This window comes from Grammomys surdaster, unplaced genomic scaffold (genome assembly GCF_004785775.1).
Source record: "Grammomys surdaster isolate TR1022 unplaced genomic scaffold, NIH_TR_1.0 126313, whole genome shotgun sequence".
Taxonomy (NCBI): domain Eukaryota; kingdom Metazoa; phylum Chordata; class Mammalia; order Rodentia; family Muridae; genus Grammomys; species Grammomys surdaster.
The window spans coordinates 7,358,422-7,384,892 of NW_021621113.1; the positions used below are offsets into that span (position 1 = coordinate 7,358,422).

At 47.8% G+C, this 26,471-nt stretch overlaps 1 protein-coding gene and 1 long non-coding RNA gene across 2 annotated transcripts; both read left to right on the forward strand.

Annotated features, from left to right (window-relative positions):
• Window positions 1-2,203: 2,203 nt before the first annotated feature.
• Window positions 2,204-5,720, forward strand: LOC114614222. Its single transcript, XR_003710286.1, has 2 exons — window positions 2,204-2,317; window positions 5,128-5,720. It is a non-coding gene; the product is annotated as an uncharacterized LOC114614222 (long non-coding RNA).
• Window positions 5,721-16,153: 10,433 nt separating this feature from the next.
• On the forward strand, window positions 16,154-21,934 carry Stmn1 (stathmin 1). The gene is made up of 5 exons (XM_028759795.1): window positions 16,154-16,263; window positions 17,949-18,021; window positions 18,500-18,672; window positions 20,895-21,086; window positions 21,426-21,934. The coding sequence occupies exons 2-5, from the start codon at window positions 18,009-18,011 to the stop codon at window positions 21,495-21,497; spliced, it is 450 nt and encodes a 149-aa protein (XP_028615628.1). The 5' UTR covers window positions 16,154-16,263; window positions 17,949-18,008; the 3' UTR covers window positions 21,498-21,934.
• The last annotated feature ends 4,537 nt before the right edge of the window (window positions 21,935-26,471 follow it).

A 26,471-nucleotide genomic window follows, 5' to 3' on the forward strand; every position in this document is an offset into this window, starting at 1 on the left:
GCTACAAGAGATCCTGTCTGCAAAACACCAAACAAAACTATTATTTTAAAGTCGGTTTCTGGGAGAATTCTCTTATCTCAGTTTTACCACTGTTTCCGTGTGACCTTGGTTTGGGATTTCTAGAGAACTCATAATGCCTTAGTACAATGCGGCCGGGATAGTGACATACACTCAGCTCACCCCAGCAAGGTCTCAAATGGTGGCTGTTGCCCGAGTCAAACCTAAGACCAAAGGACAGGAGGCTTCCTGGCTCGGAAAAGGCGGCTGGGCGGGGCCGGCGGCTTTGTTCTTTCAAATGCTGGCGCTGGCCTTTGTGGCACTGCAGGGTGCCGATAGCTGGCTAACAGCCCGGGGGGTGAACACCGCAGCCCCACCACCCGAGGGCCAGAGAGCTTTGGCAGGACTTTCCCGGGCTGACCAAGTCATGAAAGGGCCTGTCATCAGCGTGCTGAGTGCTGCGTGCTGGGTACTGGGTGCTGCATGCTGGGTGCTGCAGCCGGGCTCGCACCTGCGCTTGCATTCCGGACGGTCCCTGAGGACGACTCTGGAGTCCATTGCGCCTCGGGCTCCGGCTCCCAGCACCCAGCTACTGTGCCCTGAAGTCAGCCGCGGAGACGCCACTGCCCTCCCACCCTCGCCCCGCTGGGGACCGGCCAAGGACAACGCCAGTGTGCAGCTGTGCGCGCTGCAGGTGGCTTGGGAGCAGCTCCAAGGAACAGAGCGAAGCCTTTTTTTGGGCGGATTTGCAAAAAATTTCCACTCGTAGTGTCGTCACCATGTTGAAGCATCGTAGCCATGCCCTCCCCGCCCTCCCCGCCCCTCGCCTTCCTTTCTCTACGGACTTGATTTTCCAGGGAGAGCAGCGGCCAACCGCACGCTGCTCCTCACGTGGCCCCACCTGTGTGGTAGGGGTGATGCTGTGGGAAGGCACTGACTGACATTGAGGCTTGGGCTGGGTTATGTTCCTAACTGCGCATGCCTCTACGTCTTAGTCTTTTCATCTGTTGAAGGGAAGGGAAGGATTAAAGCTAGACAAGGGCAGAAATGGGTGAAGCAGGGAGTTTGGGGGACGATAGACTAGCTCGATTTGTCTTCACCTAATAAAACTGAAAATATTCATAGCACGCCTGCCGTGTTTGGTTTTTGTTGTTGTTGTTGTTGTTTTGGTTTTTTTGTTTTTTGTTTTTTGTGACAGGGTATCTATGTGTAGTCCTGGAACTCACTCTGTAGATCAGGCTGGCCTCGAACTCAGAGATCCACTGGCCTCTGCCTCCTGAGTGCTGGGATTAAAGGCACCCACCGCCACCATCCTGCTCTACTTTTCTCTTTAACCTAGTAAAATATGTGCATTCAGGAAGTCTGTCCTTTTTAGACTCCACCTAAAGGCAAACCTTTGATACAGTTCAGGGCCAGCAATGGAATGTGTAAGTACGCTGCAGTCTGTGTGGGCTCTGGGTTACTAGAGTGAGCTGGATGCACCAAGCTAGACAGGTGCAGAGGAGAGGAGAGCTTAAAATGCATTAAAGGTAAAAGAATGCAGAACGAGGCGTTTACATAACATAAGTTTTGCAACATAGCAAACAAATCTCTGAGTTTTCTATGATTGTATTCAAACATATAAATATTATCTTTTTTTTTTTTTCAGAGCTGAGGACCGAACCCAGGGCCTTGCGCTTGCTAGGCAAGCGCTCTACCACTGAGCTAAATCCCCAACCCCATAAATATTATCTTTTAAAACAGAAAGAACAAGAGAGCAATACAGTAGTCCTAACAGTGGCTGTCTCTGCACGTGCCGGGTCCTGGGTTCCAACTCTGGCTCTTCCAAAATAAATAAATAAAATTTCAGAAGGCAAGTCAGTTACAGATTACTTCGGGGATTCTAAGCTGTACGTTTATAAAGAAAACACTCGAGCTGTTGAGATGATTCTCTGGCCTAACAGCCCTGAGATTCCACTCCTCCTCCTAAACCTGACCTAGATGCTTCTGCCCCAGATCCCACCCTGTTCTCAAGGTCAGAGTACCTGCCTTCCACTTGAATCAGGGCAAACTCCTAGCTTCCCCGGCTGTGCCAGGCTTACTGTTTGCTCTTTCCAGCACCCTGTCCCCCTGCCTCTGCCTGCAAACTTCCTTCCTGTCTCTTTAGGCCCTCCCCTCCCCCAGGGGCTTTCCCTGCTTTGGGTTTAGGGCTGGCTGTTCTCTGTGCTCTGAGCTGATGGTTTATCTACTGTGGCCTCCTTAGGATTTGACTTCTGAACCTGATACCTCTCTGTTGAATGGACAGACAGATCAGATCTACAGAGTTGAGCTCCTCTCTGGGGTGAGTTCTCTGGTGCCATCTGATACATTTGGGGGGTTTTGTTTGCTCCTATCGAGGGAGACAGAAGCAGGATTTCAACTTAGAGACTGTGATTCCAAAGTCTTTTGTTTACTTTTTATTTTTTTTTAATGTCACAAGATAAATCAAATGCAATTTCTCAACCACTTCAGAAAGCTCAGGACATGTTAAATCCTTGGCGAAGAAAGACATATTAACACCATCTAAGATGGTTCACTTCCTTTCAAGGTATAATTGTTTCCATTTTTGGTGTGTGTGTTTATGCGCATGTGCTGGTGCGTGCAAGTCTGTGAGTGTGCATGGAAGACAGATGTCAACCTCAGGCAACCTCAGGAAGAATCCACTTGATTTTTTTGAGACAGAGCTCCTAGGACCTGGGGCAGGAGGATTAGGCTAAGCTGGCTGGCCAATAAGTCTCAGGGATCCTTCTGTCTCTGCCCTCTCAACTGGGAGGACTACAAGCACCTGTCCAGGTCTTTTTGTACTGGTTCTTCTTTGTTTTGAGACAAGGTATCTCTATTATGTAGCTCTGGCTGTTCTGGAACTCTCTCTGTAGACCAGGCTGGCTTCAAACTCACAGAGATTCACCTACCTTTGCCTCCTGAGTGCTGGGATTAAAAGTGTGCCGCAGCGTGCCCAGCCACTCGTCCAGCTTGTATTGATGGATCCTGGGACTCAGACTCAGGCTAATACTGTGCACACTTACTTGTCTCCCAGCCTCACACATTTACCCTGAAAATGCATTTGTTTTTCTGTTGTGTGGGTGTTTTACCTGAATGTATCACTGCGCAGTGTGTTTGTACGATGCCCACAGAAACCAAAAGGAGCTCTCGGATGCTCTGGAGCTGGAGTTGAGGATGACTGCAAACCACCATGTGGGTGCTGGGAATTGAACCTAGGTCTTCAAGAAAAGCACAAAGTGCTGTTAACCACTGAGCCATCTCGCCCCCATATCAAGAAGAACTTCCAAATTTATTCTTTGACAATTTTAACCATTCACTCCCACTCGGCTTATCTTCTTCCATTCCCTGGAACCCCCAGAGCCCACACTATCAACCACAATGCTCTGAACCCCTAATCCACTTAAGTTTTTCGGACACCAAACATGTATTAAGAACCTGGGCGATGTCCTGTAACGAAAGGTAGACAGAGCTCCTATTCCAGTGAATCTCACATTTAAGCCTAGAGTGGGGGGAGGCACAGAAAATAATTATATAAGCTGCCTTCTTGTGCCTGGGGGATGTGATACCCGGGGTGATGAGAAAAGCAGGCTAGAAGACAGGAGGAAGACTGGAGTCCATCCAGGACACATTTGTTTTGGAGACGAGAGGTATAGGGTAGAAGCCGATGAACCAGTCCAGAGCATAAACCTAGGCTGCATTTACAAGTTAGGATTTAACTTTTATTAAGTTAGGCTAACATTTACAAATTAGCAGCATAGACAGTACATACACCTTTCATTTTTCTTGAATATGCATGTGCAGTCTATTGAGTACATGGCATGTGTCAGAAGTGGCATTCAGTGTTCCAGACCAACAATGGAGTCCAGCAGCAAGCCCACAGTCCAGGCAGACGTGTAGTTAACTACAAACAGACCGTGTGGTCTGACAGTCGAGAGAATTTTGGGGTGTGGCAGAGGCCTACAGAAGGAAGAGGCCTACTTGAGGGATCGGGTGGCCAGGGAAGGCTTCGCAAAGGTGATGACAATGAAGAAGCCTTTGAAAGATGGCCAGGGACTTCTCCGTAGGCTGGAGTCATCACAGCAAGTCAGGCAGGGAGAGTCACCAAGGCCCAGAGGGGGACAAAGGGCAGTGGTGTCATGGCTGGGACATGGCTGGTGAATATGCAGACAGGGTTGTTACTGTAATGGGGCCACAGAGAAGGATCCTCAGGCTGAACAAGGGTTGGACTATGGACCGGACCATGTGCTATGGGAAAAGTTAGCCTTTGATCCATCTCATAGACACCAGGCGATTGTCAGAGCTTAGAAAGACCCTTGGGGGTATCTGTAGCCACTTTCAGCTGAAACGTTTACTTCTGGTTGATTAGATGTCAGTCAGGATAGGCATCACCGAGACTGAGTGAAGCCCTCCACTTTGGGTTGAATCGTGACCCCCTAAAAGATGTAGCCCTGAGTCTCCCATCCCCCATCCTTGTGGCCTTATCTGGAAAATGAGTCATAGTGGATGATCAGGTCAGGATGAGGTCATCAAGCTGGGCACCAATCGAGCACTACTGCTGTCTGGGTCAGCAGGGCGTTTGTGGACCATGAGACTAGCACAGAAGGGGAAACTGAGGCAAAGACCAAGGGAGAACTTGGTGTGTCGATCAACTTATAGAACTTGGTGTTCAACCAACCTATAGCAGAGGCACCAGAAGCCAAGAGAGGATTGAAATATATTCAACCTTAGAAGGAACCAGCCCATGGGCTAGAGAGATGGCTCAGTGGTTAAGAGCACTGACTGCTCTTCAAGAGGTCATGAGTTCAAATCCCAGCAACCACATGGTGGCTCACAACCATCTACAATGAGATCTGATGCCCTCATATGGGTGTCTGAAGACAGCTTCAGTGTACTTACATATAATAAATAAATCTTTAAAAAAAAAAAAAAAAGGAACCAGCCCTGCAATGCCATGACCTCAGGTTTCCAGCCCTAGGACACTGAGCTGGTACGTTTACTGAAGCTCCCCCTCCCCCCAGTTTGAGGCACTTTTTCTTAAGACAGCCCAGAGAAGGTTAGCCCCTCCCCATCCCCATCCCATCTATGTGTTGTGTCCTTTCCTTACCCTAGGCTTCTTATTGGCTGCTCTGTCCTGGTGACTCCACTGGGCTCTTGGCCGGCACACCTGAGTCTGCTGAAGTGATTAGCCTGCACCAACTGTGAGTGACTGTTGCTGTCTGTGGATGTAGGCCATGCTTCACCAGGACAAGTCTCGGAGGAAAGACCTGTTATTCTTTCTTGTTATTCAACATCTCTACCTCTCCATTTGACACCCCAGCCACCTCCAGGCCTTTCTAGTTTGAATTCCACCCAGTGTCGATGTCCACCCAGCCTGGAAGGCGTGTGATCTCAGCAGCCTGCTTTTAACTTCTGGTGACAGCTGTAACCTCAGTCTTCCTGAATTACTGAGACTCCTGATGACACTGACCGCTTTGGAAGCCCATGGGGACAGGACATGTTTCCTGTGAGAGGCTGTGGATAGCCCTGAAATATAATGAATTCAAAGAACCTGGTGATACCCCTTAGCCCTGTGTTCAGACGCACAAGAGCCCATTGGAGAGGCAGACTAGGCCCTGGGGATGTGGTTCCCTTGGAGAGCACCTGACCAGCATGGCCACGCCCTGGTTTCTATCCCTGTACCACATAAACCCAGTGCATCAGCACTTGCCTGCAGTCCTTTTTCTTTTTTGTTTTTTTTTTTTTTGTTTTTTTTTTTTTTGGTTTTTCGAGACAGGGTTTCTCTGTGTAGCCCTGGCTGTCCTGGAACTCACTCTGTAGACCAGGCTAGCCTCGAACTCAGAAATCCGCCTGCCTCTGCCTCCCAAGTGCTGGGATTAAAGGTGTGCACCACCACCGCCCGGCTTTGCCTGCAGTCCTAGCACTTGGGAAGTAGAGGCAGGAAGATCAGAAAAGCAAGGTGATCCGCAGCCACCTAGTGAATTAAGGCAAGACTATTTACAGGAGACTCTGTCCCAGAAGGAAACAAACAGAAATAAAAATAGAGAAGGGGACTGATCTAAAACAACAAAAAAAATTGCTGAGTGTGGGGGCACATGCTTGATCTGGCACTGGGCACACAGGATAGGAAAATTAGATGTTTAAGGCTAGCCTGGGCTACATGAGACCGTGTCTCAAATAAGTGAATAAATTCAAAAGGAATTTGATGAAGCCCAGCAGAGGCGAGAGGGTCCATCTCCCATCTTATTACTCCTGTACCTTCTCTCTCCCTCTCTCCATTTGGAGACAAGGTCTCACCTGTACCTCAGGTTGGCCCAAAGTCCAAGCCTGGGGCTTCTCGAATGCGGGGATCCCAGGCACAGCCACCACCAGTTCACACTGCTCACTTCTTGTTTGTATTTTGCTCGTTTGGAGAGGACTGGTTGGAGGAAGGGGTGGAATGCATTCGCTCAGCTACCGCATTACAGAAATGGCACCAACTGAGGCGGCAAGACTCTCCACGCAAGACGGTGTCCTGAATTAGAACTTGGAACAGGAAGAAAAAAAAGACCCCAACGGGAAGATGGAAGAGGCAGTTCAAGCCAGCCATTCAGTTAACAGCGCTGCACTAAGGCAGATGTCCTAGTTTGGATACGTGTCATTTATTATTCTGTGTGATCCTGATATCAACCGCTGAGGTCCAGGAGCTTCATGGGCTTGTCACTGATGAGGAGATGGGGCAGTCACACCCATGGCGAACAGGATCAGGAGGATTGTGTGGAACACAGGATGAGAAGGTCCTCTGTGATACCTTGGGACCCTGGGCAAATGTCTCCAGTTCTCTGACCACACCCCTGCTCTGTAAAGAATAGGAGAGCCATTAGGACAACACAGAGTGACAGAGCCAGACTAGAATGAAGCTCTGCTATTTCCAAATGGCCTAGTTGGACCAGTGATGTAAGCTCAGTCGATCCGATGCCAAGGCAGGGCAGAGGTAGAAGAGAAAAGCCCCCACACCATATGTTCCAGTATCTCAGTCACAGATCAAGGCTGCAAACCAGTTCTTAAATTGCATGTTCTGCCCTCTCACTTCTACACAGCCTAGAGAGACAGATTTTGAGTTGAGAATTCTTTCTTTAAAAAAGTTTGAGGTGGATGGGTGGTGGTGGCACACACCTTTAATCCTAGCACCCAGGAGCCAGAGGCAAGTGGATCTCTGAGTTCCAGGCCAGCCTAGTTTATAGAGTGAGTTCCAAGACAGTCAAGGCTACACAGAGAAACCCTGTCTCTACAAAACAAAAAACCAAACAACCCCCCCATCTCCTTCCCCTAAAAGACACAAAAAATTGTATGTATATGTGTGTGGTGTCCTTCCTTCCTTCCTCCCTTCCTTCCTTCCTCCCTCCCTCCCTCCCTTCCTTCCTTTCCTGTCTGTCTATCTGTCTGTCTGTCTTTTCTTTCCTTTTTTGATTCTTTGAAACAGTCTCCCTGTGTAGCCCTAAGCATCCTGAAATTGTCTATGTAGACCAGGCTGGGCCTGAATTCACTCTCAACCTACCTTAGCTTCCAAGTGCTAGGTTGAAAGATGTGTACTACCATGCCCAGCTCCTGATCATGATCAACATTGGGGGGGGGGGGGAGGAAGGGTGTGTATGTAACAGTGCAGGTGTCTGTGGAGCCAGAGGAGGGTGCTGGCTCCCCTGGGGCTGGAGTTACAGGCAGTTGAGAAATGTCTACTGTGATTACCTTGAACGACTGCGAGAACAGTAAGTGCTCTTAACCCCTGAGTGATCTTTCCAGCCTCTATTTTAAAATTTAAATGAAAAAATATTATTTATTTATCTTATATGTGTAGTTGTTTTCTTGGCATGTATAAATGTGCATGACTTGTGTCCTTGGTGCCCAAGAAAGCCAAAAAAAAAAAAAAAAAAGTCAGATCCCTGGAGCTGGAGTTATAGATGGTTGTAAGCTGCCATGTGAGTGCTGGGAATTGAACCTGGATCCCCTGGAAGAGCAATTTTTAATTGAGTCTTCTGGAATTTCCCATCATGCACCTCAATCACACTTCCAGTCCTTCCATATCTGCCCCCCCATTCTTGTGACCTCTCACACTCCAAATAGATTTTTAAACCTAGAAAAAAAGAAAACAGACAAGTCTGCTTTGTGTTATCTGTATACTCACTGGAGCATGGTCAAACTCTCAGTGGTCTGCCCCTTAAATAGAACTGAGACCTTCCCCTCCCACGCACCCTGCCGGCGGCTCTCAGTGGCGGAAAGCTGCACACCGTCTGCGTCCTTATCGCACGCTTTAAAGAGTTCTCTTTGATGGCTTCCTGTTTAGGCTGTTACTTCTGAGGGGTCTGGGGAAGGGTAGGGGTTGTCACAGAAGCCTTCCAGGTCCCTCTTCCTCAGCTATACCCTTGTGGTCACTGATAAACATTGAAAAAGTAACTTCCTCGCTCCTTACGGTCAGCGAGAGCATAGGTCATGGGCTTCCACATGGTTTCTGGTGACAAACAGCACAGACCTCCCCCTACCCCCACATCCACATGACTTTGATCAGTAAGGCCCCTGTGGCAGTATGGCTTGTGGACATCAGCATGAATTCAGGCTGCAGCAGGACCTCAGACATCGCATACCCTTGGGTAATAACAAGGCCCTTGACTGTTGCAGGATACTTGGTTATACCGTGAATCCTGAGATTGTGTTATTTACTGAAAAACAAACAAACAAAAACCTGTTTCTAGTTGTGGTGTGGCTCAGCCCTTTGCACACATACCTTCAATCCCAAACAATGAAGGTAAAATTAGTTTGTAGTACAAAGCACCCGGTGTTTAAAAGTGATGTCTAATTGAGTGGCAGACGAAGTGACAAATCAGACAGACTTGACAGAATAGGCTATGCCCAGCTCTTACAAGAAGAGAGAGGAAAGGGAAGCTACTTGAGGGGCACTGGAGAGAGAGGAGGCAGTTTTACTGGGACAGTTGTACAGAGACAGAATAAGCCAGAGATTGAGAAGGAGCAGATTAGAACAGATTGACAGAGTTAGTTCGAGGCTGAACAGAGCAAAAAATCAGAGGCTGGGAAGGAAGTCAGATGGAACCAGTCGGCTTGGTGAGCAGTTTGAGCCAGAACAGTTGAGTTGAACCAACCAGTCAGACCTTAGAAAGGACAAGAAAGAGTGAGCTTGCTAGGCAGCACGTCTCAGAGGCTTATAACATTCTAGGCCTAGATAAGATTGTACAGAGGCTAGAAGTTTGCAGAACTAGGCCCTAGGTTAGCAGAGGGAGGCGGTAAGCTTCTGAAACGACACTTAGAGCAGAGAATAAGACATGCTTACAAACTGAGCCACTCATGGTCTCAGCAGCAGCATGGGCCATGAGCTTCAACATGGCTTCGGGTGGATATACAGGCCACTCACGTCACGCCTACCCCCACCTGCCCAGGCAGCAAAGGCAGAGGCTATCACCAAGGCTTCAGTCAGAGGCACAGACTACATAGGCTCACATGGATCTCAGCTTGGAGCAGTAACCTGGGCCACAGACACTAGCATGGCCTCTGGTGGTGTCACAGAGACCACAGTGGTCCTTCAAGGAGGTCCACTCCAGTGGATAAGGATAACCATTCCTTATCTCAGGCCTCCATCACTGCACAGAGCCAGGGTAAACCCATACCCAGGTGGAATGAATATTCAGGGATGGTTATGCATCTGTATAAGCTCCAGGGTGCTACACACACACACACATACACAATCTCAGTCAGACTCTGACTTTACAAAGCTTCCGCCCTCTGGGTGACAACTGCAGACACTTACTTGCACACACTTACTGAGACAATCAGTAAACCTGAGTCGTTCTGAGCTCAGCGGCTGCTCGCCAAGCCTTTATGTGGGTTATTAATATACTCGAAGAACTGACAGCCACATCTTCAGTGGGATTTCTCCTCCCTCTTCTTTCCCTGGAGCCTGAAATTTCCAGAGACAAAGCCTTTCAAATCACTCTTGAATGAATTGAGAAAATGAATTAAAATCCCAAATGGTAACTGCTGAGTTGGTACCACTTGCGGTGGCGGGCAATTTGGCACTATTCAAATGCTAACTGGGCTTGTCCTTTGACCCTGAAATATCACGTCTTTTGCAGATAGGCTCACCTATGTGAGAAACGCCAGGTGGACAGAGTCCTTGGCCACAGAATTGTTTGAAATAGCATGTTGCTAGGGATGACCTGGGGGCTCTGGAGTGAACACGGCTTAACTAGGTCATGGGCTAGTCACACTGTGGATTATGGACATGTTAGATGTAGAAACAGTGGTAAGATCCTGACACATATGAAGTGAGAACTAAGCAGTTTAAATGCAGAAGAGTCTCGGCAGACTACTATGGTCACGGATGGAAACGGTCAGGAACACGAGTCTATAAATTTGCTTCTGATCCTATAGACACTCAGAATATATAGGAAGCTGATTACTGTGCGCAGAGAGGAAGATGAAGAAATTGGCAGCTAGAGATCAAAAAAGTAAGAGAGATTTATTTACTTACTTACTTACTTACTTATTTTGAGACAGGGTCTCTCTCTATAGTACTAGGTGTCCTGGAACTCTCTATGTAGACCAGGCTGGCCTGGAAGAGGAGAGATTTTTTTGTTGTGATACAGGGTTTTTCTGTGTAGCCTTGACTGTTCTGGAACTCACTCTGAAGACCAGGCTGGCCTCAAACTACAGAGATCCTCCTGCCTCTGACTCCCAAGTGCTCAGATTAAATGTGTGTGTTACCACCACCCAGCTGAAAAGGAGATATTTTTATACTTAAAATGTACAACATTTAGTTTGTGAGTATGCACACGCGTTCACGGTTATGTGTATCAGAGGGCAGTTTCTGAGACTCGGTTCTTTCTATTGTGTAGGTCCTGGGAACTGAACTCAGGTCGTCAGACTCCATGACAAGTGCCTTTATCTCCTGAGCCATCTTGCCAGTCCTATCTGCCCTCCCCCTAAAATATTCTTTATGTGTTGCTGTTTTGCCTGCATGGTCGCCTGCATGCAATGCCACAGCAGCCACAGGACGGCCTCAGATTTCCAGAACTGATGTTATAAATGGTTGTTAGCTGCCATGCAGGTGCTGGGAACTGAACCTGGGTCCTTTGCAAAAGCATCCAATGCTCTTAACTGTAAAGCCATCTATCTCTCCAGGGACCCTCCCTTTTCTTTGAGAAAAGATCTCAGTATTAGGCGAGTGTGGTGGTTTGATGAAAATTATTGGAGGTGTGGCCTTGTGGGAGGAAGTGTGTCACTGTGGGATGGGTTTTAAGGTTTCAGAAGATCAAGCCATGCCTAGTGGCTCACTCTCTCTTCCTGCTACCTGCCAGTCCAGATGTAGAACTCTCAGCTCCTTCTCCAGTACTGTGTCTGCCTGCATGCTGCCATGCTTCCCTCCATGACAATAACGGACTAAACTTCTCAACTGTAAGCCAACCCCAATTAGATGTTTTCCTTTATAAGAGTTGCTGTGGGGGCTGGTGAGATGGCTCAGTGGTTAAGAGCACTAACTGCTCTTCCGGAGGTCCTGAGTTCAAATCCCAGTAACCACATGGTGGCTCACAACCATTTGTAATGAGATCTGATGCCCTCCTATGGGGTGTCTGAAGAGAACTACAGTGTACTTACATGTAATAAATAAATAAACCTTTGGGCTGGAGTGAACGGGAAAAAAAAAAGAGTTGCAGTGGTCTTAGTATCTAGCTAAGATACCCAGATTGACCTCTCATTTGCAATTCTTCTGCCTCTGCATTCCGAGTGCTGGGATTATAGCTATGTAGCCTTACGCCATCATGTTTCTTTCTTTTTCTTTCTTTCTTTTTTTTTTTTTTTTGGTTTTTCGAGACAGGGTTTCTCTGTGTAGCCCTGGCTGTTCTGGAACTCACTTGGTAGACCAGGCTGGCCTCTAACCCAGAAATCTGCCTGTCTCTGCCTCCCAAGTGCTGGGATTAAAGGTGTGAGCCACCACCACCCAGCTTATGTTTCTTTTAAATCACATGGATGTTTTCTATTGAACATGAGAAATTAATTGAATTAAAAAACGTATTTCATGAGGGTTGAAGAGATGGCTTAGTGGGTAAGAGTATTTGCTCTACAAGGATGAGAACCTGTGAGTCTCCAGTACCTACATAAGGAACCGTGTGTGTGTGTGTGTGTGTGTGTGTGTGTGTGTGTGTGTGTGTGTGACTCAATATTGATGGGCAGAGATTGACAGGTTGGCAAAGCCAGTCAGAAAAGCTGAAACTTCTCACTCACTGAGAGTCTGTGTCTCAAGAAGATACAGAGGAGAGTCATAGAGCCATAGAGGTGTGCACATGTGTATATGTGTGAACACACACACACACAGACACCCTCCATGGTGAGGCTGGGGTGTTCATTGCTTGCCTTCGTGCAGAAGGCCCTAGGTTTGACCCTCAGCAGTGCAAAGCAAAAAAATGGGGCATTTCTACAACTGCTCTATCCCATTTTAGCTCCCAATAAAAGGCACAGAGACCTAATATATGTATTAACAAGCTGCAGGAATTATGCTGGGGCAGATACTCATCTTTTCTAACCTTCTATGGCTGCCTACTTCCCTACCACATGGCCCTTTACCTGGAATCTGAGTCTTGTCAGGCTAGTTCAGTCCATGTGTGACCTCCTGGCTGTTTCCGGTCATGACCTCATGATGACTCCTTATGGTCCATCTCCTCTTCCTGGTCCATCTTCCTTCCTCCTCTCTCTTCTCTCCTTCTATCTCTCTTGGCCACCTGCTCATGGCTAATCCTTCATGGTGACCCTGTCATGGCTACTCCTCATGGTCCCTCTCCTCTTGTTTCCTCTCTTTTTGCTAGGGACCCCCTGACTGGGATTAGAAGTCTTGCCTTATGCTCTTCTTCCCAGCTAATCAATCAGAGGTGATAGAAAACAGTCTTTACACATCATTGAGACAGGAGATGCTCCAAAGCTCACAACAATGCCAACATCCAGACTGCAACCAGATCTCTGGACACAGCAATCGGCGTCTGAATACACAGTACCCCCAAACCATCCCTAACATCTACCATGTGCAAGGCTCTGGTTGTTCCTTAGCACACTGAGAAAACAAATAGTTTCAGAAATAAAGTAATTCCATGGGAGGTCTTAATCCAGTAAGAACAATTGCAACCCAGAGGTGAAAGTCTAATATTCATTCATTCATGTTTTCATTCACTCAATAGCTTCTAGCATCAAGAAACTTCTCTACAGCAGTGTTGCCTAATGCATGCTCTGCACCAAGGCAGAGCCATGCTCTGTGCTCAGGGCTTCAGTGTATTATCTCAGACACCACTCCTGAGATGGAAGATCTAACAGGAAGTTGAGGACCAGAGAGAGGGCTGTTTTACCTTTCCTTCTCTATAAACCTCCAGACCCTCACCATGTATCAGGCCCTGTATCATGCACTTGAATAAGACATGACATTGACTCTGCCCAATAAGAGAGACTGATGTGTGAAATATTCTCAAAGATGGGATTTGAACAGAACAAGGCACATTAGAGCCTCAGTCCTGAGGGCTAGGGACAAAGGGAACAAAGCGGTGACAATAAAAACAACTTCTCCCACGACACCCCTTGGCTGAGGACAGGCCCCAGGAGCAGCAGTGGACCTCAGAGGCGCCTATGTGGGAGACAACCTCTGTGGCCTCAGAAGCAACAATGAACAAAGGCTGTCGCCTCTCTGGGAATAGCTGAGATCTGACAAGAGCCCGGTGCGGTGTATTTCATCAGGGTAGACATCCTTGCTGGGCTTTGAAGCCTCAAGTCCTCTCCTTTGGCTGTCTACACAGATCAAATAAGCTGGACAGCTGCCATATCTAGACTTCACTCGGTGCTAATCCATAGTCACAGCCGGCCCCAGAGCAATCCGACCAAACCATCTGAGCAGAAGCAAAAATAATTCTCATAGGCAAAGACAGGCAGCTCCCGAGACAGAAACATTAACCCTTCACTGCCTCTCGGAGAAGTTGGGGATCTTGCTAGTGTTAGGGGAGAGGGAGGTTGTGGCCCTTCTCAAAGTGAAGAAGCAAAGCCGTTAGCTACCCTTCCCAATTTTGGAGACCATCTATGAACACTGGTGAGAACTGGCTTTCAGAGAAGCCACCCTGTTCCATCCTACAGAACAGGTTTTCCTCACAGCACAGGAGGCACCTCTTTATTCACAAGGTCATTCCAGGGGGAACCTTAATCTCACCCCCCTATCCCCGTCCTCCTAAGCAACGGTAAGAATCTTGAGAAATTCTTGTCACAGGAGCAGACATCTAACCACAAACCCAGAAGCCAAGGGGTATCGCTAAAAAGATGAAAAAAATCTACATGAGTTCTAACGTCTACTCCATTTCTAGCTGTGGTTTCCATGGAAATAGACATCTGCTCTAGGGAGAAAGGTGTGTGTGGGGGTGGGGCAGGATGATATAAATGCTTTAAAATAATCAGTGTTTTGAAGGATTAATACTCTCTTGTCACAACACTAATAGAAATATGAGACTTTTGTGTGGCATACCTTGTATTAAAAAAAAAAAAATGCATCACATGGGTGGGACCTTCCACACACATCTCCAAATCCAGTACAAAGACTTCAAGACAAAGTGCTGGTTCAGAAGGTCCTGGACCTCTTGGCTGTGGAGGTCTCTGCTCATTTGTGTTCCTCCGGCTTCTCGGTTTTCAGAAAGGACCTATCCTCGCTCCTGTCCCGTTTTAAAAATGATTTCTAAGATTCATTCGGAAAGTTGAAGCATTGCTACGTTTATGAAAGAGAAAAGCCTTTCAATGTGCAGAATTGGCTCCTGCTGTTCACATGCTAAGCAAGAACCACTTAGACTGCCTAGGGTGGGGGCAGAGGGAGACTGACCCCATGCAAGGGCAATTGTTGGAAAATATGCCTCTATAAGCATATTTCAGGCAACAGCACTTTGCCAATTGCTTGAGTTGTGTGTTGTCTGCACAATACCGTTTTCATTGTCCTGTATGCCTATTGTATTTTATCTTGGGGGCTTCCCTATTGGTCAAACAGATATAGGATTGTTTTAAAATTAGGACTGTTTCCACAGAAGCTGCTGTATGTGTGGTTTGGCTTTTGAGAGACCAAATCCATTAATAAAATGGTGAACCCAATTAATAGAGCTTCTGCGCAGGTGCTTTGGGGAAACGACCACCTCATGGGAACACAGCTTTGGTCAGTACAGAGGAGAGGGTTCTAAGAGAGACAGGGTCATGCTAATTTCCTTTGTGTCTCTGCTATAGTTCTGCTTTATCCTGGCCAGAGGGAACCGTGACCTTGTGCCTCCTTTTGTTTACATTCTCAAAGAGAGCTCAGCCCCGCTCTGGGGAGCACGTGCTTTCAGAACAAAAGCAGCAAAGTGTATCTAGAACTGCCATCGCTCTTCCCTTCCCTTTCCTGTCACCGCAAGGCTTTGGCAGGCCAGATGGAGTCTGCTTTTAAGCTTAGTGGCTTTGTTAGACCCAAGATCAGGTTCCAGAGCCTCACGCTGTCCTGCATAGATCCCAGTGTTTCCAGCTCGGGAAGCTGATGGGGAGAATGCAAAAGACCAAGGGAAGGACCACGCCCGTGACCTGCCAGTAGGAAATGGGTTAGCGACTGCGATGTCGCGCTACAGGTGACACGCTGCCTTGTGTCCGTGGTAGGACGCTCAGGGTAGAGGACGGTGCAGGGGCATGGAATGGCACTGTCTTGTCACAGGGGTTCGGGCGTCTTAGGAGACCGGGAGGGGTATGGCATCAAAAGGGACACTGCTTAGGGAGCGAACGAAACTCCTATGGCTCGGTAGAGGAAGAGTCCAGTCGGTCAAGGTCTAAAAGATAGAAGTAGGTTAGGACCGACCCCTCCCCAGCGCCTAGCCTCGCCCCGCACGTTTCCTAGAGAGGAAGTCCCGTAACCGATTCAGTCCTGCAGCCGTGGCCAAATGCTCTACCGATCAGAGACCCCCCAGCAAGTCCGGGCTCTCACCTAGAGAGACCCCCGACCAGGAGTGCCCCACCCCTAGCATTGTCCTCCTGCTCCACTGACGCAGACTACAATTCCCGAAATGCTTCGCTCCAGAGAGGCGGGGCTCTCCAGGCTTCGGGGCGGGATCGGCACGTGCCGTCACCCGCAGCCAATGCGGAGCGCCTCATCTGGGTCACGTGCCGCTGTTTGGCGCTTTTGTGCGCGCCCAGGTCTGTTGGTGCTCAGAGTGTGGCCAGGCGGCTCGGACCGAGCAGGTGGGTGCAGGCTTGGCTTAGGCGGAGGCGACGGCGGGATAGGGAGCAGCGGGGAACGCGGCGGGCTCCCGGCCGGGGACACGAGAGGGGCGGAGACCCCGAGCCCTGGCGGGTGGGGGGCGTTCGTCTTTTGTGTGGAGCTCGGCTCGGGCGGAGCCTTGGCTTTTGTCCCTGTTCCCTGGGGATGCGGCTTGGTGGGGAGGGGGCGCGGCCAGCGGTGGGCTTTAGCCCCGGGTGCGAGCGTGGAGACAATAGGAGGCGTGAGCCGTCCTCTGCAGCCCCCGCCCGGCGGGCGCGGCTGTTCAGGGGTCCCCATTGTCTGAAGGAGAGCGAGGCTGGGGGCGCTCGTGCTCCTGAGGGGCGGCGCCCGCCCAGTCTCCCGGGGCTTCGTGGCGGTGGTCCCGGGCAGCTCTGGGCACTCCGTCAGTGGGTGGAGGCCATGCGACCAAGCCCTCTGCAGCCACCCCAGGGCTGCGTGTCCGCGAGGTGTTTTTGGCGGGAGTTGGGGGGTAGACTGCCGCGCGCTGCCAGCCCGAGAGGGGCGGGGCCACCCCGGAGGACCGTTAGCCCCGCCCATCCTGTCGCGGCCCACGCGCGCGGGCTCCCGAGTGTAGAGAGGTTCGCGGAGATTCGAAAAGGCGCGGGGAGCCGAGGGGCGGGGCCAGGGGCCGGAGCGTAGGGCGTGTTTTGATTGGCCCGGGCGGGCAGGCTGGCGGCCCGGGCCAGGACCACGCCCATGCTGTGAGGTCTGCTGCGTTGGGTGCTCTGCTACAGATAAATGCATTTTTTTGTTGCCTCGTTTTTTCAGTGTCTAGCGTTTGGAACCTTTAATCATACGCTTCGGGGCTAAAAGAATGGTGATCTCTTAAAAACAATACTCGACAACTGTTGAAAAAAAATTTGCGACATAAGGCATCAAATGTGTCAAACCTAAGGCGAGTGTGATGGCACTTGTCTGTAATCTCAACACTCAGAAGCTTTCCCCACCCCACTGCCCATGTGCTCATCGAACATGGGAACCCAGGACTTTGCAAATGTTAAGCAACTGCTAACCCACTGGGCTAAACCCCACCCCTCTACCCTGAGGAGGCTGAGGCAAGAGGATTGTAATTTTAAAGCCAACCTGGGTTAAGTAGCTAGACCTCGCCCTCAAAAGAAACCCAGAGGTTCATAAAACTTCATTTTCTCACTGTGAGGCTAGTAGCTTAAACCCTAGGAACAATAGGACTTGAATACCATTGGCTGCCAGCTTGGGTGTTCTTCACCATGGCTGACACAGACAAAGCAGGGGTGGGTATTTCAATTGCACAATGAATTGTAGACAGAATTAAGATGGCTTCGATCTCATTGTTGGGTTGAATCTGGAATACCTTCTTACGTTGGGTAGGAAAAAAAAAACGTTAAGGGAAGGAATCCTTCAACCTTCTGATTGAGCCTCTGATTTTTGAGATTGCAAGATTTTTTTTCCTTTGAAGAATATCATTTAGTTTGATTTTCTGCTGCCAGTGTTATTCAGTTAAAATACCCCGATGTTTTGGTGTTTCTAGATGGTTTTTTTAATGATGTTTCTTGATTTCCATCTAATGATTTTCCTGACACAGTCCAGGGTGTGATTTGAGATCTCTTTGTGCTGATGACATAGAAATACAGAGAAATTGATTGCATGCTTTGAAAAATCATTCCAGGGCTTTCCTTGCCAGCGGACTGTGTAGCGTGTACAGCCAGTCTCTTGTCTTCTGTTCGACATGGCATCTTCTGGTAGGTAATTGATTTAGAAAAGCTGAAATTGGGGTGGGCTTCTGGCTTTCAATAGGAAACGGTGCAGGCCTTAAGCTTTTAATCTGGCATTTGTGTTCTTTTCAAAATTTAATTTACAAATAAAAAGGCAATTAAGAAATTTTTATTATGTAGATGAATACATGGAAAGCTTATCACCATTCATAATTTTGGCTTGGTCCAAAGCAAAATTGTGGGATTTTACACATGCCATTCTTTGTTTCATAGAATGATTGTCAAGTACTAATTCCTCCTCAAAATGGTATTTGTTAGCCCAGAATTTTGTGCTTTTTAAAAAAAAAAAAGATGTTATTTGATTTTTTTTAATTTGTATTTTGATTCGATTTTCATTAGCTTTCATTATGCTTGTTAAATTATTGGTTTTTAGAAAATTATAGAACCCTTTATTTAAATAAGAAGCTGAGTTTTTCTCATTTATCATATATTTGATCAACTCCAGATATTCAGGTGAAAGAGCTGGAGAAGCGTGCTTCAGGCCAGGCTTTTGAGCTGATTCTCAGCCCTCGGTCAAAAGAATCTGTCCCCGATTTCCCCCTTTCTCCCCCAAAGAAGAAGGATCTTTCCCTGGAGGAAATTCAGAAGAAATTAGAAGCTGCAGAAGAAAGACGCAAGGTAACCCAGACGATTTATAGGAGATGCAGGAAACATTACTGTAATGAGACAAACTGTTTCATTTTCATACAAAGGAAGAAGGGATCGTAGCTATACTGTGGTGGTGAGTAGGAAATGTCCTTGTGCCAGAGGTTCAAAGGAAGCAGCAACCATCCTTTAATGAGCTCCTCTTGGGAGCTGCTCCTTGACTCAGGAGCTTTCTCTAAGAACCAGATGCTGGGCATTGTCTCAGGTAGCAGTCTCAAATTGTATTATTAAGGCATTTTCCTGAAGTCCTGTTAGTCAGTGCTGAAGGCAGAATTTAAGCTAAAACCTGTGTTATATCAAAGCTCATGCTTTTTCTCTTTAAAAAATAGGGCATTTGTTGGCAGGTAATTCTTTGTTTCCTTAGTTTTGCTTTTTTTTTTTTTTTTTAAAGGGCTATGCAATAAAAACTTTAAAATCCCAGGGACCCAGGGACATGGTATCTTAGCTTTTTCTCACTTCCATTATAAAGTAACCTAATGAGGCCTGGAGGGGTAGCTCAGCAGTTAAGAGCTGACTGTTCTTCCAGAGATCCGGGTCTGATTGCCAGCATCCACATGGTAGCCCTCAAACACTGAGCTCTATTTCCAGGGGATCAGCTGCCCTCTTGTCTTCATAGGTACCACACTCACAAGTAGTACACAGATAAATGTGCAAGCTAAACAACCATACACATAAAGTCAAATAAATAAATAAGGCTTTACAAGAGGCTGGAGAGGTGGCCCAGCTGTTAAGAGTGCTGGCTGTTCTTGAAGAAGACAGTGTGGTTCCTAGCACCTACACTGGGTAGTTTACAACTTCTTGCAACTCTATAAGTTCTAAGGGATCTGATGTCCTCTTCTGGCTTGTAAAGGCCTGACACATGTTCATATATATAGTTATACAGACCATACACACAAAAGTAAAAAACCAAAAACCTAACGAAAAGTTTAACAAATATTAATATAACTATAGAAGAGTTGGAAAATGAAGCTATAGCCATTATAGTCATTATTTTATCTCCCAGAGGCGTCCCTTGTTACCATGTGTTTTTGTCCGTGTAGCGGTATTGTTAAGAACTTTAGACAGGAGCAGCAGTTAAAAACACTTGCCATTCTTGCAGAGGACCCAGGTTCCATTAATAGCACCCATGTGGCAGCAGATAGCAGTCCTCATTCAAGTTGCAGGGAATCCAGTGCCCTCTTCTGGCTGCTGGCCTCCTCAGGCACCAGGCATGCATTCAGTGGACTTACATGCAACCAAAACACTCGCGCATAAAATATAAATACATTTTTTTAGAAAAAGAATTTTACATACGTTTTTATTAAATTTCTTTCATCTCCAGGGAGAACAAGGACATTAGCTGGGTACATCTATAATCCTAGTGCTTGAAAAGTGAAGGTAGGAAGATCAGAAGGTCAGGATCATCTGTAGCTAAATATACAGTTGAAAGCCAGCCTGGCTGGGGTATACTTCAGCTAGGAGAGTGCTTGCATGATAGAGGTGGGAAGATCACAATTTCAAGGTTATTAGTTCAAGGCCAACCTAGAGCCTGTCCCAGAAAGCAAATAAAAAGAATGTCAGCATTTACCCTGGTATGCCATCTGCCTGTTCTTTCATGTAGTTTGGGGTCCTGGAGTAGGAGAAAGCAATATAACCAGAGACTAGACAGGAGACCTAGGACTTGTGCTCAATACCCGGACAGCACAGTCACTGCCTAAGCATGTGACACTCTCATCTGGATAGATACTGTTAAAAAGATGCCTGCACTTAAGTAGATTACTCAAGTCATATGAATACTCTGAGTAATAAAGTAAAACTTTTTAAAATTTTCTAAGAGTTTCCTTAACAAATAATTTGAAAGAACATCTGAACAAGCTAGGTTGGTGTAGTGTATAGCTATAATCCCAACACTGGGAACAGAATGTAGGTGAATCAAGGTCCAGGTGAGCCCTTGCTAGAGAGAGTTCAGGCTAGCCTGAGCTACGTAAGATCTTGTCTCAAAAACAAACTTTTGAATAAACAGCTAATTTTACAAAGTAAATATGAGCATTGGAGAACAGGTGATTCAGTGTTTTATACCAGGTACTTCAGTTCTCCTCACTTGAATGATTAGTTTCAGGAGATCCTTTTTTCTGCCTGTTTCCATGATAATTTCTGTTGGAGTTTTAACAAATGCCAAAGATACTTCAGAGGGGCCTGTTAAACTTTTTTTGCAGTCTCATGAAGCAGAAGTCTTGAAGCAGCTTGCTGAGAAGCGGGAGCATGAAAAAGAAGTGCTCCAGAAAGCCATCGAAGAGAATAACAACTTCAGCAAAATGGCAGAAGAGAAACTGACCCACAAAATGGAGGCAAACAAAGAGAACCGGGAGGCGCAAATGGCTGCCAAGCTGGAGCGTTTGCGAGAGAAGGTTGGTTTCTTGCTTTATAGTGTCAGCAGCTTCAGGCTGCAGTGAATTGGCTTAAACTGTCTTGATAAAAAATATGACTGGTTCCTTTTGTCATCAGTTTGGGGCTAGCATTCAGTAAGGAATTCTCAGCATAAGTGCATATTCCTTGGAAGAATAGTGGTGCTTTAGCCGTTATCATCCCCAAGAGACCAGCGGGTTTTAGATGATGTCTTGGGATTTTTGGTTTGTGATTCCCATGGGCTGTGTGACTGAGGCTGTTTTGGACCTCCTAGGAGGCAGGGGACAGGGCTTGACAAGCTATTTTTTGGACAGATGACACTTACGTACAGTTTCTTTTAGGACAAGCACGTTGAAGAGGTGCGGAAGAACAAAGAATCCAAAGACCCCGCGGATGAGACCGAGGCTGACTAAGTTGTTCCGAGAACTGACTTTCTCCCCGACCCCTTCCTAAATATCCAAAGACTGTACTGGCCAGTGTCATTTACTTTTTCCCTCCTGACAGATATTCTAGAAGCTGATGTAGGACCGTATAGGTAGATTCAGACCGTGAGATGTTTTAGGGGCTCAAGGGGAGAAACTGAAAGTGTTTTATTTACTCTTTTTTAAAGTGTTGGTCTTTCTAACGTAGCTATTTTTCTCGTTGCATCTTTTCCACTCGGGCACACTCGGTGTGCTGGGTTAATGGCTAGTACTGTATTGACTGTGGAAGACGTTTGTGAAGAGTATGTAGTGGCTTCTTCCAACCCATTAGATGCTGAATATCTGTTCACTTTGCGATCCCAATTCTGTCCCAATCTCACCAGATGCTACTGTACTTGAATGGTTAATAAACTGCACAGTGCTGTTGGTGGCAGTGACTTCTTTCTGTTCAGGTAGTAACAAGCCATAGACCTTTTCGTCCATGGCCTCCTGCTGGTGCAGACACACAGCCAGTCCTCTGCTCCCAGTCTCTCGAATTGTCCTTGCACAATCGTGGCTTTGTGTTGCTGTTACCCAGCTCAGCTGTTATTTTCTTTCAGATGTTTATGTGCAAACAAGCAGTGTTTTGTTCCCGTTCAAAAGGCAGATTACAGGCACAAAGAGTGATTTCTAGAGAACAGTTTAGAGGCATCCTTACAGTCTTAGGATATTTGATGGTTTGTTTGCTTAATATGACAGCTGGGAGGAGAGGTACAACCTATGTTCCTTCCATCAAGCGATGTCCTAAGATTCGGAATGCTCAGAAAACTACTTGTGCTGCTGTAGTGACACCTGTGAGAATGGGGAAGGCCCTTTCTTGTCGAGCAGCATTGACTGATGTGGTTTGAGAGAAAGACACCTCACCTTATATCCAGAGACAAATGTTCACTATGGTCAGCACACTGCCTCAGTTCAGGGAAAGCACAGGCAGCTTTCCTAGCCCTTTGGGAAATAACTTTAATTACATACAGTCTGTCTGCCCCTCACTTCTGCTTAGAGCTCTTAGAAGCTAACTTTCCACAGCAAGAGCCTGCTTGCAGGAGGGCCGAGAGTGCCTTTGGGACCAGGCTTAATGGCTTGTGCCTTAAGTACTTGTGCCAGTACTTGGGAAGCAGAGATGGGAGGATGCTGGGGAATTGAAGATTCCAGCCTAGGCTACAGAGGATGTGTCTCTCCAATAAAGAAGTGGAGCTCCGGGTGACTAACACGCCTTGGCAACTCTGGTTTCACTGTGAGCTGAGGAGGACCTCCTGTCCTCTACAGGTGCAGTTGGGAAAGGGCTTGGGGCCACTGTATGTTTGGGAGTATGTAAATAACAATTGTCTTCTGTCAGAGGCTAATGAGTGACCCATTTCTGGGCTTTAGCTGGGGATGATTGTGCAGCATCAGTGTGTCTCAAGCCGACTTTCAAATTGTATAGAAGACAGGCCATCAGGAGTTCTGAGGAACGGCTGGGGTCTATTTGTAGGGCAAATAGAGACAAAATCAAAGGCAACTCCATAAACAACAGTGGTTCCTTCTGAGCAGAGGTCAGGTGAGGGATGTGCAGGGTCGAGGCGTTGCTTGTCATCAGATCCTGTGTCTACCGCACGAGACGACAACCTGCTGAAGGTTGGCTTAGGTAACATGGTCATGACTGAGCAGATGGGGATTCAGAATGTGAGCCTGAAGGTAGGAGTTTGCAGTATCGATGTTTGTGCCCTACAGATGGCAGCACAACTTGTGTTGGAGAGAACAAGCAGAAAAGGGCCCACTTGTCATGATTGGGATGAGAATGTTGACTGTGACTCCGTGAGCATGTGGACAAAGGAGAGTCGTGGGGGTTCATGAGCTGGGTAAGCACTCTTAAAAAAGCTGTGCTAGGGGTCACATGGGGTGCCACACATGCAAGGTAAACACCAAGCTACATCCCCACCCCGGGGGAGCCAGTGCCTTTTCCTAGGCCTGGGTGCTTGGCTGCCTTGGGGCTCTACCACTCACCTGGAGGGCCAGGTGCCAGCATGTCCCTCATTAAGGCCAGAGTAGTTTGCAGCCAGGAGCCAGAGCCTGTCACTGTCACAATGGGGCATTCCTTTCATCCTGAATAGAAAATGAGATGTCCCTCCCTAAGTTTTTTTTTTCTGGTGAGAGGTTTAAGGCTGTTTCTCTGTGTAGCCTTGGCTGTCCTGGAACTCAACTCTGTAGAAAGGCTAGCCTCAAACTCAGAGATTCACCTGCCCCTACCCCTGCCACTGCCCAGCCCTCCCTAAGAAGTTTACATTGATTGGCCTCTGTGAAAGAGGCTGAACCAGAAAGTATGACCCAGGTCAGTAGTTACAGGATTTGGAAGCAGAGGCAGGAGGATTGCAAAATTCAAGGCCAGTCTAGGGCAAGGTCCTGTTTCCAAAACAAAACTGAACATGGTTTATAGCTATGATCCTAACACTTTAAGAGGCTGAGCCAGGACTTCCAGGAGTTAAAGGCCAGCCTGGGTTATAGTTGAGTCCCTTTCTCTAGTAAGGCCTGAGGATGTAAAATAAGTTTAACAAGCACTGGGTGTGCTCTATCTACTCTGGGCTGTATGCTAGGGAGAGAAGGAAGGTGAGGTATGTTCACATAGGAAGTTTGTAGACTGCTCACCTGAGAGTGATAAGAACCATGTGCCTGACCTAGTACTTAGGAGAAGTAACTGTAAGGGATGGGGTGGCCTGGAAAGCTTAGGGGAGAAAGGACTTGAGCTAGCCTTTTGAGATGTCAGATGGACTCAGTTCCGAGCCCCAGACAAAGCACTCACTAGTATGCACTTGTAAAGCCTGCCATTGTGGAGGTATAGAAAGGCTGCCATAGTGGGTGCTGGGAAGCTCCCCCTTTATTCTTATTAGTGGAGGCCCCTGTGGAGACACGTGTTAGAACACAGGGATTTCATTTAACCCTGGATGTCTTGGAAGTTGCTCTGTAGACCAGGCTGGCCTTGCAGAGGGAAGCAGTGCGGTGCTAGAGCCACACCAGTGACTAAGGGAGGGAGGGAGGGTGTGTGGGAGGGCCCTAGAGGGTCACACTGAGGATCAAGCTGGACTGTGCAGCGGGACCAGGGAAACAGGAGGAAAACCACTCAGTAGCCCACAAGGGAAAGGAAATGATTGGGCGAGAGAAATGAACCGCCAGAATTGGGTCACAAGCCTACTGAACTTATAAGAGAGTCCACTCCAGGCCCTGGGCTGCCTGAGGGGTGGGTGGTATCTGGCATCCCGGTGCCATCTAGCCTAGGATACCCCACTACCCTACTCTTACATCCAAACTCTGCTAGCAGAAAGCCTTAAGTGTAGCCAGGGCCACGCCCTTTGAAGCAATTCACAACTTTACTCGGGCGTGTGTGGGAAGAGGTATGGTCCCATCCCAGCACGTCATGCAGTGCTCCCTCCCTTCTGCACTGTTTCGTGGTGGATAGTCATGGGTTCCAGGTAAGCCTGTACTGGAGACAAGTGTGGCTGCCTTCCCTGACAACCCAGCTGTCTTGACTCTGCATTAACTGATTCAGAATAAGCAGAAGGCAAGGCCTGGTCTCTAGGGACCTAGTGCTTACTGGTTGGAGTGTAGGCTAGCCTAGGTGCCCTGGAAGTTACCTGCCAAGACTGGCTCTCTGTCTGGTAAGACTGCCGACTCATGATGAGATGCTGGCGATCCCCAGAGTGAGCTGAACATGAGGTCCCAGAAACTTCTGTTGGAGTTGGCCTTCTGACACCTGCTTCTGCTCACAGAGCGCTGAGCATCCTTGTGGCTGAGCCCACTGTCAGTGGACACTCCAGCTCTGCTCTCCGGAGGCATGAGAGCTCGGGGAAGTAGCTTGATTGGTAGAGCGATTGCCTACCATTCGTAAAGCCCATTCAGGGTTCCGCCCCCCAGCACCTTATAAATCAGGTGTGATGGCGGACACTTGGACCAGTACCCGCATACTGGGAGACAGGAGGTTAGAAGTTCCAGCCCTTCTTTGCTGTATTGTGGTTTTGAAGCCAGCCTGGGATTTATGACACCCTAACTTTTTTTTTTTAACTCACAGAAAATGTATGTAGATTTTTAAAGCTTAGTTGTAGAGATTAATAGGCTTCAAAGGGTAGCACCTTCTGGGCAGGCCCTTGCCCAAAGTAAAATGACCAAGGGTTGTTCCCGTGCCTTTGGCCTCTAAGTCCAAAAGAGACCAGATTGATACAAGGGAAGAGAACAGATGGAAAGAGCGGGATGCCCCAGGACTGTCATCTCTGCAAATAAATAGACAGATATTCCGAGGGGGCGAAGACAGGTCAATAGAGGTGCTTGAGTTCAGTCTCCAGAATCACCAGCCTGCAGCTACACAAACCCTCCAAGTAAGTCAATGTAGAAAAACCTGCTGGGTCAGCTAACCACTCCCGTAGTCTACCTCAGTGCACCTGCTTTGTCTTGTGGACTCCATGGGGAGTCTGCTCCGCCAACTAGCCCTGGAGGTGCCCAGCTCTTAACTGGAATCCTACACCCAAAGGTGACAAGTTGACGGCCCGGAGCCAGCATCAGCCTGCAGGCACGTTGCTGGCCCATGCTGAGTTTTTTTTTTTTTTTTTTTTATGTGCAGGCTTTATTTGAAATCTTTTTTCAAGAATCATTACCACTCTTGAGGACAAGGGCAAAGATCACCCTCTGCAGAAAGTTAGGAACTGCACACAGAACTGCAGAGGCAACATTTCAGCTGATGAGGGGACTGGCCCGGGGGCAGGAGGGGTAGGTTTAGGCAAGGAGAGTGAGTCAACTTCAGCTGCCACTTGGGTAGTATCTTGTGGTGGTCATATACATACGGTAGGCTGTCTTTGGAAAGTCTGAATATACAAGAGTTCCATTCTCTAGCTACAGCCCTGGCTGAGGTGCCATCACCTCAATGTCACTCAAGTTCCTGGCCAGCCAAACTCCCGCAGCAAACAG

Excerpts from the sequence above, each read along its gene's own strand:
- Stmn1 (XM_028759795.1), top strand. Across the intron at positions 18,673-20,894 it reads CTGCAGAAGAAAGACGCAAG|TCTCATGAAGCAGAAGTCTT; the intron begins GTAACCCAGACG and ends CTTTTTTTGCAG. Across the intron at positions 21,087-21,425 it reads TGGAGCGTTTGCGAGAGAAG|GACAAGCACGTTGAAGAGGT; the intron begins GTTGGTTTCTTG and ends AGTTTCTTTTAG.